Below are 13,156 nucleotides of genomic sequence, written 5' to 3' on the forward strand. Positions count from 1 at the left end.
AGTATGTGGCCCAGCAAGTTAAGTCTCTGCTTCCAATGCCAGCATCCCATATCAGAGTGATGGTTCAAGTCCTGGCTGCTCTGCTTTTGATCCAGCTTCTGATTAATGTGCTTGGAAAGGCAGTGGATGATGGCCCAGTACTTGAGCCCCTGCTACCCTTTGGGAGACCAAGATGGAGTTCCTGGCTCCCAGCTTTGACCTGGCCCAGCCCTGGCTGTTGGGACCATTTGGGGAGTGAAACAGATGATGGATGCTCTCTACATTTCAAATTAAGCAACCAACCAACCAATCAATCTTTAAAAAAAAAAAAAAGAAAGAAAGAAACTAGGAATAGGGCTTCTGGGTGTGATTGTTGCTGCTGGGATATTACAGCAGAGGCAGGGGGCAGGAACTGTGGAGAGGGCTCCCATCTGCAGGGATGCCCACAGTTGCCAGAACCAGGAAATCAATAAGTTTCCCAGATTCGTGACAAGGATTCAGTCACTTGATCCATCACTTGCTGCCTCCCAGAATATGTATTAGCAGGAAGCTAGAATTAGGGATGGGAATTGAACTCAGGTGTTCTGTGTGGGATGCAAGTGTCCTGACTGGCAGCTGAACTGCAAAATCAAATTACCTGACAGAGTTAGGAAATATATGCAGTCATGGTAACCCGTGTATGCTTGTATTGGTTTTTATTTCTGTTTCCTGTACTTATCTCTTTATCAGATATTTTCAACAGTCTAGTTATATGTAATCTTGAAATATTTTGAAAGGACATTCTCCTTTTTTCTTTTTTTGGATGTGTGTTTCATAAATGTTTAATTCAGATTACTCTGGAGGTTTGCCTTGACATCTGACTTCCTATTACATATTGCACTTTGGCATAAGGTTTTGAAGATTTTTTTATTTATTTGAAAGACACAGTTACAGAGAGAGAGAGAGGGAGAGACACAGAGAGAGAGGTCCTCTATCCATTGGTTCACTCCCCAAATGGCTTCAAGGGTTGGAGCTGGACCAGGCTGAAGCCAGGTGCTTTCTCTGGGCTACCCACATGGATGCAGGGACCCAAGCACTTGGGCCATCCACCACTGCCTTCTTGGGCACATTAGCAGGGAGCTGAATTGGAAGTGGAGCAGCTTGGTCAAACCGGTGTCCATGTGGGATGCTGATGCTGCAGGTAGTGGCTTAACCTGCTACACCACAGCTCAGGCCCCTGCATAAGGTTTTAGGTAAGACATCTATTTAGTCAGATTTAGTTAACAAAGTATTTAATTTCTAAAATTGCATAATATAATAAAATATTTTATTTCCAAAATAAAGTGTTAACGTTCTAAGTGGAGGAGGCATATATTAAATCTAGCCACTTAAAAAAAAATGCTCTTATTGCTGCAGTATTCATGAAAACCCATTCTTGCATGAGAGAAGTTCCTACAATTGAGTCTTTCTCCTGTCTTGAAGCTTTAACAATAACCTCAAGGGTTCTAAATATGTGTGTGTGTGTGTGTGTGTGAGAGAGAGCGAGTGAGCGAGTGAGAAAGAGAAATTCTCATTGTACACGATGCTTATGGGTTTTAACAGTTCAGGCTTAGGCCAAAAGTTTCAGATTCTTTGCTTTTGCAAGGCTTTTCTTTAATAGATTTGAATAGATCAAAATGTTTTAAGTTGCCACAGAAATCTATAGTAATAATCCTTAGAAAATTTTTTCCCTTCTTCCTTATTTCTTTCTATGTCTTTTATACCATCGAAGCTATTGGAAAATACAGATGATTTGGGCTTCATGAAATATAAAATCTTTTCTGAGTTTAGTTTTAAATGTATATAAGATTTCTTTTTTTTTTTGTCTAAGAAATAATGAAACTTTCTTTTACTATATTTTACCATATGATATGTTTTAGGAGCTAAACTTTTTTCCTTTATTATAAAACATACTTACTTTTATTCAGGTAGACAATAAAAAGAACTATACTTAGGAATAGCCATAAATCTGAAAATGCCCCCACAAACTGTTTCTGGCTTTTCTGGAATTGCAACTGACTTAATAGCATTAAGCAGCTTTTTTTAAAAGCTTTTTTTTTTTTTGAAAGGCAGAATGACACACAGAGAGAGCTATTTCATCTGTTGGTTCATTCCCTAGATGCTAACAATAGCTGGAACTGGGCCAGACTGCTGCTAGGAGCCCACACTTAATCTAGGTCCCTCATGTTGATAGCAGGGACCCAAGTTGTTGTTGTTCTTCTTCTTCTACTTCTCCCCCTTTTCCTTCTCCACCTCCTCCTCCATCCTAATTTATTCACTTATTTGAAAGGTAGAGTTACTGAGAGAGGGGGGGAGATACAGGGAGAGAAAGGGAGAGGGAAAAAGGGAGGGAGGGAGAGAGGGAGGGAGGGAGAATCTTCCATTTGCTGGTTCACTTCCCAAATGGCCACAATGGCCAGGGCTGGGCCAGGCCAAAGCCAGGAGCCTCTTCCAGGTCTCCCATGTGGATGGAAGAGACTGAAGCACTTGGGCCACCTTTTGCTGCTTTCCCAGGCCATCAGCAGGGAACTGGATCAGAAGTGAAGCAGGGACCGGCACTGTGATGTAGCAGGTAAAGCTGCTGCCTGCAATGCCGGCATCCCATATGGGCACTGGTTCAAGATCCAGCTGCTCCACTTCCAATCCAGCTTTCTGCTATGGCCTGGGAAAGCAGTAGAAGATGGGCCAAGTCCTTGGGCCCCTGCCCCTGTGTGAGAGACCCAGAAGAATCTCCTGGTCCCTGACGTCAGATCAGCACAGCTCTGTCTGTTGTGACCAACTGGGGAGTGAACCAGCGGATGGAAGACCTTTCTCTCTCTCCCCCCCTTTCCTTCTCTCTCTGTGTAACTTTGACTTTCAAATAAATAAATAATCTTAAAAAAAAAAAAAAAAAAAAAAGGAAGTGGAGCAGCCAGGACCCGAGCTGGTATTCATGTGGGATGCTAGTGTTGCAGGTGATGGCTATGCCACAACACTGGCCTGGGACCCAAATTCTTGAGGCATCACCTGCTACCTCCCAAGGTGCACATTACCAGGAAGCTGCAACTGGAAGCTAAGCTGAGTCTCCAACCCAGGCATGCCAATATAGGATGTGGGTGTCCCGGGGGCATCCTAATCTCTGTGCCAAATGCTAGCCCCTTATTTTTGTTGTATTTTTGATAAATAAGGACTCTGGGACTGACCTGCAAACCTATCACTTTTTATTTTTTACCTTTTTGTGGGGTGGGGAGAAAGTATCAAGAAGGAATCAATCTGTTAACAGTTACTTGAACACACTTTTGTTAAATTTTCCCTGATGAGGAAATGCCCTGAGGAGAAAACTGGTCAAGGGTGTATTATAAGGTCCTCAAAGTGTACACCAAGTGCTCTGTTGGTTTTGTGCTCTTGCATCAGCTTTCCATGGCTGTAAAGCCTGGATTCTGTACCTGGTTCTCCCCGGAATGGGCAAATGTCTACAGTGTGAATATAGCTGTAGAGGACACTTCCAAATTTCTTACCATTTCCAGAATCCTAGCCCCTTCAGGTGCTCTCTGTATTGTACATCTTAAAATTTATTTATTCATTTGAGAGAGAGACAAAGAAGAACTCTCATCTGCTGATTCACTCCCCAAATGGCCAGGACAGTCGGGGATGGGCCAGGCTGAGAAGCTACCACCAGGGAACTCAATCCAAGTCTTCTATGTGGGTAACAGGAGCTGATCACTTGGGCTAGTATTACTACCTCTTAAGGTCTGTGTTACCAGGAAGCTGGAGCCAAGAATTGGAAGTGGGTGGGTATCAAACCTAGGAACTCTGATAGGAACTTAGGCATTTTAACTTGCTCTTTACTGCTGGGCTAAACACCTTGCACCTGTATTCTACATTTTATATATAGCTTTTCTACTTTGAGTTGAAATCTCTGGTCTAGTTTTAGCTTTTGCCCAGAAACCATTTTCTCACCACCTCTACCCTCCAATTAACTGGGTTAAGAAATTTGGTTATTCATGTCTATGTGTATATATCTGTATGCATATATTTGTGTATATATGTACATATATATATTTTAAGACTTATTTGAAACGTAGAGAGAGAGATTGAGAGAGAGAGAGAGACAGACAGACAAAGATATCTCTTCCATCCACTGGTTCACTCTCCAAATGTCTGCAACATCTTAGGCTGGGCCAGGCTATAGCCTGGAGCCTGGTCTTCAACATGAGTGGCAGGAGTCCACTGTCTTCCCCTGGTTTCCCAGGCATATTAGCAGGGAGTTGGATCAGCAGTGAAACAGCCAGGACTCAAAACCTGTGTATCCATAGCCATAGAGGATGCTGCTGTCATTGTCACTTGGCTTAATTTGTTGTGCCGCAGTGCTGGCCCCTTGTCTTATTTCTAAAGCCTTGATCAGATTAGGCTGAAAGATGAGGTATACTTCTGTGAGGAGGTAATTTGTTTTCCCACTTTTTGCAGTATTAAATTGTTGTTGGTGATCATTACCCAGATCCAAAATTTGTTAAGGATATTAGAATAATGTTATTTCATTTAATTGTTCTTTCCTCATTTATTTGCTGGAATATATCTGTAAAATAATCTTTATCAATTCTTTGGTTACTCTGAAAGTACAGTTATTACATGATAAGTGCTTTGATAGTCTTTAAAAGTAATCATCTAGCATACTCAAAAGGTGGCCAGTAAGTTTTCTTTTTGTTTTGTTAAGAATCATTATTATTTTAAAAATTTGTTTTATTTATTTGAAAGGCAGAGTGACAGAGAGAAGGGTTTCCTGTGACTTTGTGCTTGGGCCTGGCCCAGCCAATGGCTATTTAGGAGGCGAATCAGTAGATGGCAGATCTCTTTCTCTGTTTCTCCTCTCTCTGTCGCTCTTAGAGATCTTTCATCTGCTGGTTCATTGTCCAAATAGTAAAACAGTCAGGGCTGGTCCAAGCTGAAACTAGGAGCCTGGAAGTCCATCTGGGTCTCCCATGTGGGTGTCAGGGGCCCAAGCATTTGGGCTATCTTCTACTGCTTTCCCAGGGAGCTGCTGGGAAGTGGAGCAGCTGGGACTGGAACAAGTTGTTCATATGGGATACTGGTGTTGCAGGCAGTGGCTTAACCGTCTGTGCCACGATGCTGGCTCCTGTTTAGAAATTTTTACCTTCATTTGTTTTTTTGGAAAAGAGAAAAATAATCACTCATAAGCTCACAAAGCCATTATACATTTTAGGTATTCCTTTGTTAACAAATTTGGACAATGTATAAACATTCTTACATAATACATCTTGGGGCTGGCATTGTGGCAGGTTAAGTCTCTGCCTGTGATGCTGGCATCCCATGTGGGTTCCAGTTTGAGACCTGACTGCTTGCTCTATTTCTGATCCAGCTCCCTGTGAATGCGCCTGGAAAAGCAGTAGAAGATGCCCCAAGTGCTTGGGCTCTTGCACCCACACAAGAGACCTGGACGAAGCTCCTGGCTTTGGCCTGGCCCAGCACCAGCCATTGCAGCCATTTGGGGAGTAAACCAGCAGATACAAGATCGTTTTCTCTCTCTTTCTCTCTCCTCTCCTCTCTCCACAATTCTGCCTTTCAAATAAATAAAAATTAAATCTTAAAAAAAAAAATACATCTAGCCATGATTAGCAAGCACCAGTCTCACAGTTACTAAGTAATGTTTAACTGCTCCCTCAGTTCTTCTAGTTTCTAGTTAAAATGATTATGTGACAGTAATTTTTATTTTAAATTTCTCATGTAGCCTATATCTGGAGCAAGGAAAATTTACTATGATGAATCCTCTGCTGTCTTTATTAGTGATGGAATTGAATGTAGAGATGGAATTGAAACAAATCAGCAAACCATTAAAGATCCCATCTTGCCTTGAATTTTACTCTATGAATTTTGCACTGTAATTAAATTTTTAAAAATGTTGCTGAAGTTACTGTGGATTGGCATTTATTATACCACATATTACCTGGTAAGACTCAGATAAGTAGAAAATTAGTGATATATTTATTCTATAATAATAGATTTTTGATTTAAGTCATACCTTGAAAAATTTACATTTTGACTTTTATAATTTACAATTTGCAATTCTAGGCTTAATGGTAATCCTTATGTACTTACCAATTAGAAAGGAGTCTGAGCTCCATCTTGCCATTTTCTTTGAGACAGCATGCCTTTCCCAAATCAAAATTCATGGGATGAGATTGCCCTAACTAGTTGCACACCTTTCTATATTTCATGCTAGAGAAGGTTATGTTAGATACAGGTGAGATGATACTGTACTTTAAAAAACACAGGTTTTATGATATGACGTAAGACTCTGGCTATCATTTATAACATAGGGCCATAACTGATTATAAATCATGCACTGACTGCATTGTTATAAATGTTATTAATTTTTGTTAGTAAAAAATGTATTATTCCTTCCCCCCTTTCCCAGATATGTTTTATATTTCATATTATAGATCTTATTTGAACATTGAAATTAGAGTGAGATAAATTTTTTTTGGCATTGGCCCATGAATTGATTGAAATTGCTTTCATTCATTTTAGGAAATCTACCTTCTTCAATGTGTTAACTAACAGTCAAGCTTCAGCAGAAAACTTCCCATTCTGTACTATTGACCCTAATGAGAGCAGAGTTCCTGTGCCTGATGAAAGGTTTGATTTTCTTTGCCAGTACCACAAGCCAGCAAGGTAAGACACACACTTTGTACCATTGTTTATTTGGTGGCTCTGTGTAGACTCGTGTAACTATGTGTTAGGTTGAAAGTCATGTAGAAAGACTTTTCTTTTAAAGTTATTATAGCATTATTGCTTGGAGTGATTGTAAAGGTAGACTATGGAGAAAGGAAAGGAAGGTTATACACAGTTGTTGGTATTGCAGTTATTTTTTTCTGGGTACTGTGAAGTAGAGGGAGTAGTCTATATTAAATGATCTCATTCATGTAAAATTACATGACTATATACATATATATGTAGGAAAATGTATGAAATGAAGATCATAAAGTAATTGATGGTTATCTCTGAATAGTGAAAATTTTAGGCAATTTTTACTTGACAGTTATCTCTTGATATCTGAGAGGAATTGGTTCCAGGACCTTTGTGGATACCAAAAATCTTTTATGTAAAGTGCTATACTATTTCCATATAAACGATCAGTATCCTTCTCTGTACTTTAAATTGTCTCTAGATCACTTATAATACCTAATACAATGTGGATGCTGTGTAAAGAGTTATTCTGTTGTTTAGGGGATAATGATAGGAGAAAATGGTCTGTACATGTACAGTACAGACTCAGTTTTTTCCCCCTGAATATTTTCAATCTGTGATTGGGTGAATCCTTGGATGCAGAACCCACAGATGCAGAGAGCTCACTGAATTCATATATTCCTATAGCATATTAGTTTTTTTCCAATAAACATATATTATATCTTCTAATTGGTAAAAATCATTAAAACTTTTATTAGGGAAAAAATAATACAGATCCTTGTGGGAAGTCCAATAATAAAGAAATGTATAGTCAGAAGAATGAAAACCATTACTAATTCCTCTGCCTTCACAAAGCAGGTGTGGCTGCTTCAGCCAGTATATCTTCCATACTTTCCCCTGAAGGTATGCACCTTACTTACAGAAATGATGAGTTGTTGCTATGGTGATGTTCACATGGTGATTTTATGATTCCCTCATTCGTTCTTCATTTGTTAGTTGGCATTTTCCTATATGGAAAAGTTTTTCTTATCTATATTTATTTTTAAAAGAATATTTATTTGAAAGAGTTAGAGAGAGGCAGAGGCAGAGGCCAGAGAGAGAGAGAGGTCTTCCATCTGCTGGTTTACTTCTCAAATGTCCACAACAGCTGGAGCTGGGCTTATCTGAAGTCGGGAGCCTAGAGCTTCTTCCGGGTCTCCCACATGAGTTCAGGGGCCCAGAGACCTGGGCCATCTTCAGCTGCTTTTCTAGGCGCATTAGCAGGGAGTTGGATCAGAAGTGGAGCAGCTGGGACTTGAACTGGCACCCATATGGGATGCCCGTGCTGCAAGTTGTGGCCTCACCTGCTGTTCCACAGCACTGGTCCCTCTGGTCTTTATTTATTCATCCATATGTTTATATTTGGTTCACTTGGGGTATTGTTACTACCTTTCTAGATTAACAACATAATTTAAAATAATCATTTCTAATAAATTGCTTAGATTTAGTACTGTGTTATATGAATGTATCACAATTAATTTACCCTTTTACTGGAAGTTTAGTTTGTTTCCAATGTTTTACTATTTGGACTGTACTGATAAATACCATGTTCTTTTCTAACCATGAACCTTGCTGAATTTCAGACTTACATCTGTCTACTGGATGTTGATATTTGGATGTCTGGATAAGTACCTTAGACTTGATGTGTCCAAAATGGACTTCTTAATTTCATCATCTTTCACCAAATTTGTTCTTCTAGAATGCTTTCCTAATTCAATAAATAACTATCATTTTCTCAGTTGCTTAAGTCAGTGTTCAAGATTAATCATTGGTTCTTCTCTCCCCTTGTCCCACATCCACTATATTAGTATTCTTCTGAGTTCTGTCTAAAATATCTACCAGATTTATTGTGTTTTTTCCACTTAAATCTACTAGTTGTAGCATCCATTGATTTTTTTTTTTTTTGATGAATTGTTACTATGGTGATCCTCACATGGTGATTTTTGTAATTCCACCATTTCTTCTTCATTTGTTAGTTGGCATTCTCCTGCAAGGGAAAGCTTTCTTGTCTTCATTTATTTATCCCTATATTTATTCAGATCAGTGTGACTTGGTTGGTTATAATCTGTCACAGCTATTAATTTGATGCTTAAATTATATCCCTCAAATTGGCTCCTCAAGCTTTTTCAGTGTCCTTTTAAAAAGAAAACTTTTAATTTTAAATAATTTCAAATTTGTGTAGAAGCAAAATGACATATAGAGTGCTTATTTACTGATAGATACCTAGACTGTCTGAACCTTTCAGAGTAAGTGGTATACATGATGCCACATTGCACTTCAGTCCTCCAGTTTGTATTTACTGAATACAAGGGCACTTTCCTATATAACCATATTAAACCATCAAAATAAGACATTAACACTGATCCAATATTAACCATCTAATTCACGGACTCCATTTAAATTTCTGCATTTGTGCAAAAGTATGCATATATAAACAGCCAAGATACAAACCAAGATTATATGCTTATTCACTTGCATTTCTTCAGTCATCTTCAGTCTGAAAGTTGCTTAGTCTTTTCCTGTCTTTAAAAAGACTTTGTTGCTTTTGTGAAAAACAATATATTTCCCCAAAGAAACCTTTTATTTAAGGAATACAAACTTCATGCATTTCATAAATACAACTCTAGGAATACAGTGACTCTTCCCACCATACCTGCCCTCCCACCCACACTCCAACCCCTCCTCTTCTTCCCTCTCCGGCGAGGGGAGAGAGGGGGAGGATAAAGAAGCAGACAGAGAGAGACAGAGATACACATACTTCCTATCAATGGTTCATTCCCCAAATCCCAACAATGGCCATGGCTGAGCCAGGCTGAAACTGGAAGTTTAGTGTTGCCATTGATTTCTCAACAATGTTGCAGTGGATTCGTTTCTGAGAGGAACAGCGTGGTGGGGGCAAGAGGTGCGGAGTCACCACACAGACCCCGGGAGTCGGGTGAAAGCAGGCTTGAGGCGAGCAGCTGGCAGACTCCTTTATTTCAGTTGAAACTACGTCTTATATAGCCAAGACCAGCCAATCTGGTCAAGGGGCGGTCTATGCCCCATCCAATCACAGCCTGCCAGGCAGTTTCCAAAGCCATCCAATCACAGCCTGTTGCCAGGCAGTCTCCAAAGCCATCCAATCACAGCCTGTTGCCAGGCAGTTTCCAAAGCCATTCCTGAGTAACTAAGGCTCGCTTGCCAGTGGCCACCTTGGCATGGCCCTCTCATTCCACCATAGCTTAGAACTCAATTCAGTTCTGTCACGTGGGTGACAGAGACCCAACCACTTGAGCTGTAACCCTCCGCCTCCCATGGTGTGCATTAGCAGGAAACTGGAATCGGGAATAGAGCCAGGACTCAAACCCAGACACTCCAGTATGGGATGTGGCATCTCAAGCAGTATCTTAACTGCTACACCAAATGCCTGCCTCGACTTTGTCATTTTTTGGAGAATATAAGCTAATTATTTTGTAGAATATCCCTCAAATTGGGTATATCTAATACTTCTTCATGATTTTCACATTTTTGGTGTAATATAGAAGTGATGCTTTATTCCTTAGTACATCATATCTGAAGGCATATAATGTTGACCTGTCCTATTATTACTGAAAATAACTTGGATTACTTGTTTGATGGGTATTTCCTGCGTTTCTCCACTGTACAGTTTATTAATGATTATATTGTATGTATTAATGATTAATTGTACTTATTAAGATTGTCACCATTGGCAGCTGGCTTGCCTTGATTCTTTTTCACTGACAGAGTAATGAATTACAGTTCAGAGAGATGAAAGTAGGGAAAGCAAAGTTTATTAAAGTAAATTCGAAGGGAGGAACAGGCCAGTCAAGAGAAAGTGTGACATTCTTTATTCCTCGTTTGGGGCTTTTATCACTAAAATGTAAGGGTGTTGACTTGTGATGTAGCCATGACATTCATGATTGACATTTGTGATTGACATCTGGCAGTTGCATACATTTGGACTTACTGTATATGTAGCTATAAACTAGACTCTCCTTGTGTGGCTGAGCTCACATTTTATCAGTATACTTTAACCACAAGTTAAACTGTGAAGTGGGAAGTCTTGGGTGGGTCCCAGCAGAAAGCAGTTCTCCACCCCTGGAGGAGAGTCTTGTAGCTCTTCCCCAGTCACTTATGTCTAATTATCTGCCTGATTATATCAGGACATATTTAAAACTCTATGAACAGCATTTTCTTCATGAACCTTCATATGATAGATTGAGCATTGTTTTCTGAGTTGATTATTAAGATGTTGATTTCCAGAGGGTATATATATACCAAAAAGACATGAACACCTAGTATCAAGGTGATACCTAGACCACAATGTTTATAGCAACACCGCACAATAGCCAAAATATGGAATCAGCCAAAGTGTCCAGTATTAGATGAATGAATAAAGAAAAAAATATATATGCTACAATGGAATATTGTTCAGTTATCAAAAAAGAGTGAAATTCTGTCATTTGCATCAAAATGGTTGGAACTGGAGGACATGGTATTGAATGAAATCAGACAGAAAGGCAAATACCACATATTCTTCCTTGTTTGTGGGAACTAAAATTGTAAAGAAAGAAATGCTCATGTATGTCAATTTTGCTGCATTACAGTGTTTTGTCAAGCTTTGTTTTAAATCTTTGTCAAACAAATTGTTAATAATTCTATACTATAGTTTTAATTATTTTGTGACTTTTAAAATTTATATACACTAAAGTTGAGTATCATTTTGTTTCATTGTTTATAGCCCTTTTCTATTTTCCTGCTTAACTATAGTCTTATTTTAATTGGTCACTTCTTTATTTAGTGGAGCATTAAGCCTTTGATTATAACATAAATTAAAAATACATTGTCTTGGCGCTGGCACTGTGGTGCAGTGGGTAAAGCTGCCACCTGCAGTGCCAGTGTCCCATATGGGCGCTGTTTCAAATCCCGGCTGCTCCACTTCCTGTCAAGTTCTCTGCTATGGCCTGGGAAAGCAGTGGAAGATGGCCTGAATACTTGGGCACTTGCACCCATGTGGGAGACTGGGAAGAAGCTCCTGGCTCCTGGCTTTGGATTGGCACAGCTCCGGCTATTGTGCCCATTTGATAAGTGAACCAGCAGATGGAAGACCTTTCTCTCTGTCTCTCCCTCTCGCTGTCTGTAACTCTACCTCTTAAATAAAATAAAACCTTTCAAAATATATTGTCTCAAAAATAATAAAATAGTAAGTTAAAACATAAAAAGAAGAAAAAGAATATGATTTCCAAAAGGTGATTTTCTAATTCTATCATTATTTGCATTTTTTTAATTAATTAATTTATTTTTTTGACAGGCAGAGTGGACAGTGAGAGAGAGAGACAGAGAGAAAGGTCTTCCTTTGCCGTTGGTTCACCCTCCAATGGCCGCCGCGGCCCGCGCGCTGCGGCCGGCGCAACCACGCTGATCCGAAGGCAGGAGCCAGGTGCTTCTCCTGGTCTCTCATGGGGTGCAGGGCCCAAGCACTTGGGCCATCCTCCACTGCACTCCTGGGCCACAGCAGAGAGCTGGCCTGGAAGAGGGGCAACCAGGACAGAATCCGGTGCCCCGACCAGGACTAGAACCCGGTGTGCCGGCACCACAGGCGGAGGATTAGCCTAGTGAGCCGCGGCGCCGGCCGTATTAATTGGTATTCTACTATAGAACCAATTGCTTATGCCCTATTTATTTATTTGTTCACCTGTATATTTATATCATTATAGACTCATAGCTTTATGGCTTTACTCAGAATTACTGATTGTTAATGTAATTATTTATTTTCACAATGGCTTGCTCCCACACCTTTTTTTTTTTTTTTTTTTTTTGAAAGGCAGAATGATAGAAGAGGGGGGAGGGGAGAGGGATAGGTCTTCCATCTGCTAGTGTACTCTCCAAGTGGCTGAAGTGGCCAGGGCTGGGCCAGGAAAATCCAAGAGCCAGTAACTCCATCTAGGTTTCCCACTTGAGTCCTAGGGGTCCAAGCATTTGGGCCATCTTCCATTGCTTTCCAAGGCACATTAGCAGGGAGCTGATTGGAAAGCAGAGCAGTTGGGACTCGAACTGGTACTCTGATATAGGATGCCTGTGTTGCTGTCAGTGGCTTAATAACCCATTGTGGTACAATGCCAGCTCCTCCCCACCCTGCCGCCCCACCCTATCCCCATCCCCTTCTTTTTGACTTGTCCTAGTCATTCTTTGAGTATTTTCTTGTTTCTGGTGCAACAAGATTTTTCAGGCTCATCTTGTATTTTCTTTGCCTCAGCCTCTTTGTTAGCGATTTCTGCAAAGAGCCTTGGTTCCTTTTAGAGGACAGTGTTATTTAGCAACAAAGAGTCTGGATATAATTTTGCTTTTTGCTGGTGGAGTGTTGCTGTTCCTGTGCCTTCTTAGTGGACAGAGTAGGAAAGAAATGCATGTGGTTGTACATGTATTTAAATATATA

The 13,156-nt window shown here is 40.1% G+C and overlaps 1 protein-coding gene across 3 annotated transcripts in view; it reads left to right on the forward strand.

The window, feature by feature from the left end:
- OLA1 (Obg like ATPase 1) overlaps positions 1 to 13,156 on the forward strand; it is a 184,716-nt gene that overhangs the window by 12,433 nt on the left and 159,127 nt on the right. For all 3 annotated transcript variants that reach the window (XR_011387253.1, XM_002712295.5, XM_070070677.1), the window contains one exon: positions 6,523 to 6,666. Coding sequence is in view for 1 of the 3 variants with exons in the window: in XM_002712295.5 (XP_002712341.2) it covers positions 6,523 to 6,666 (144 nt within the window). In the remaining 2 variants the exon portion in view is untranslated. The remainder of the gene's footprint in view (positions 1 to 6,522; positions 6,667 to 13,156) is intronic.

This window comes from Oryctolagus cuniculus, chromosome 3 (assembly GCF_964237555.1).
Source record: "Oryctolagus cuniculus chromosome 3, mOryCun1.1, whole genome shotgun sequence".
NCBI lineage: Eukaryota > Metazoa > Chordata > Mammalia > Lagomorpha > Leporidae > Oryctolagus > Oryctolagus cuniculus.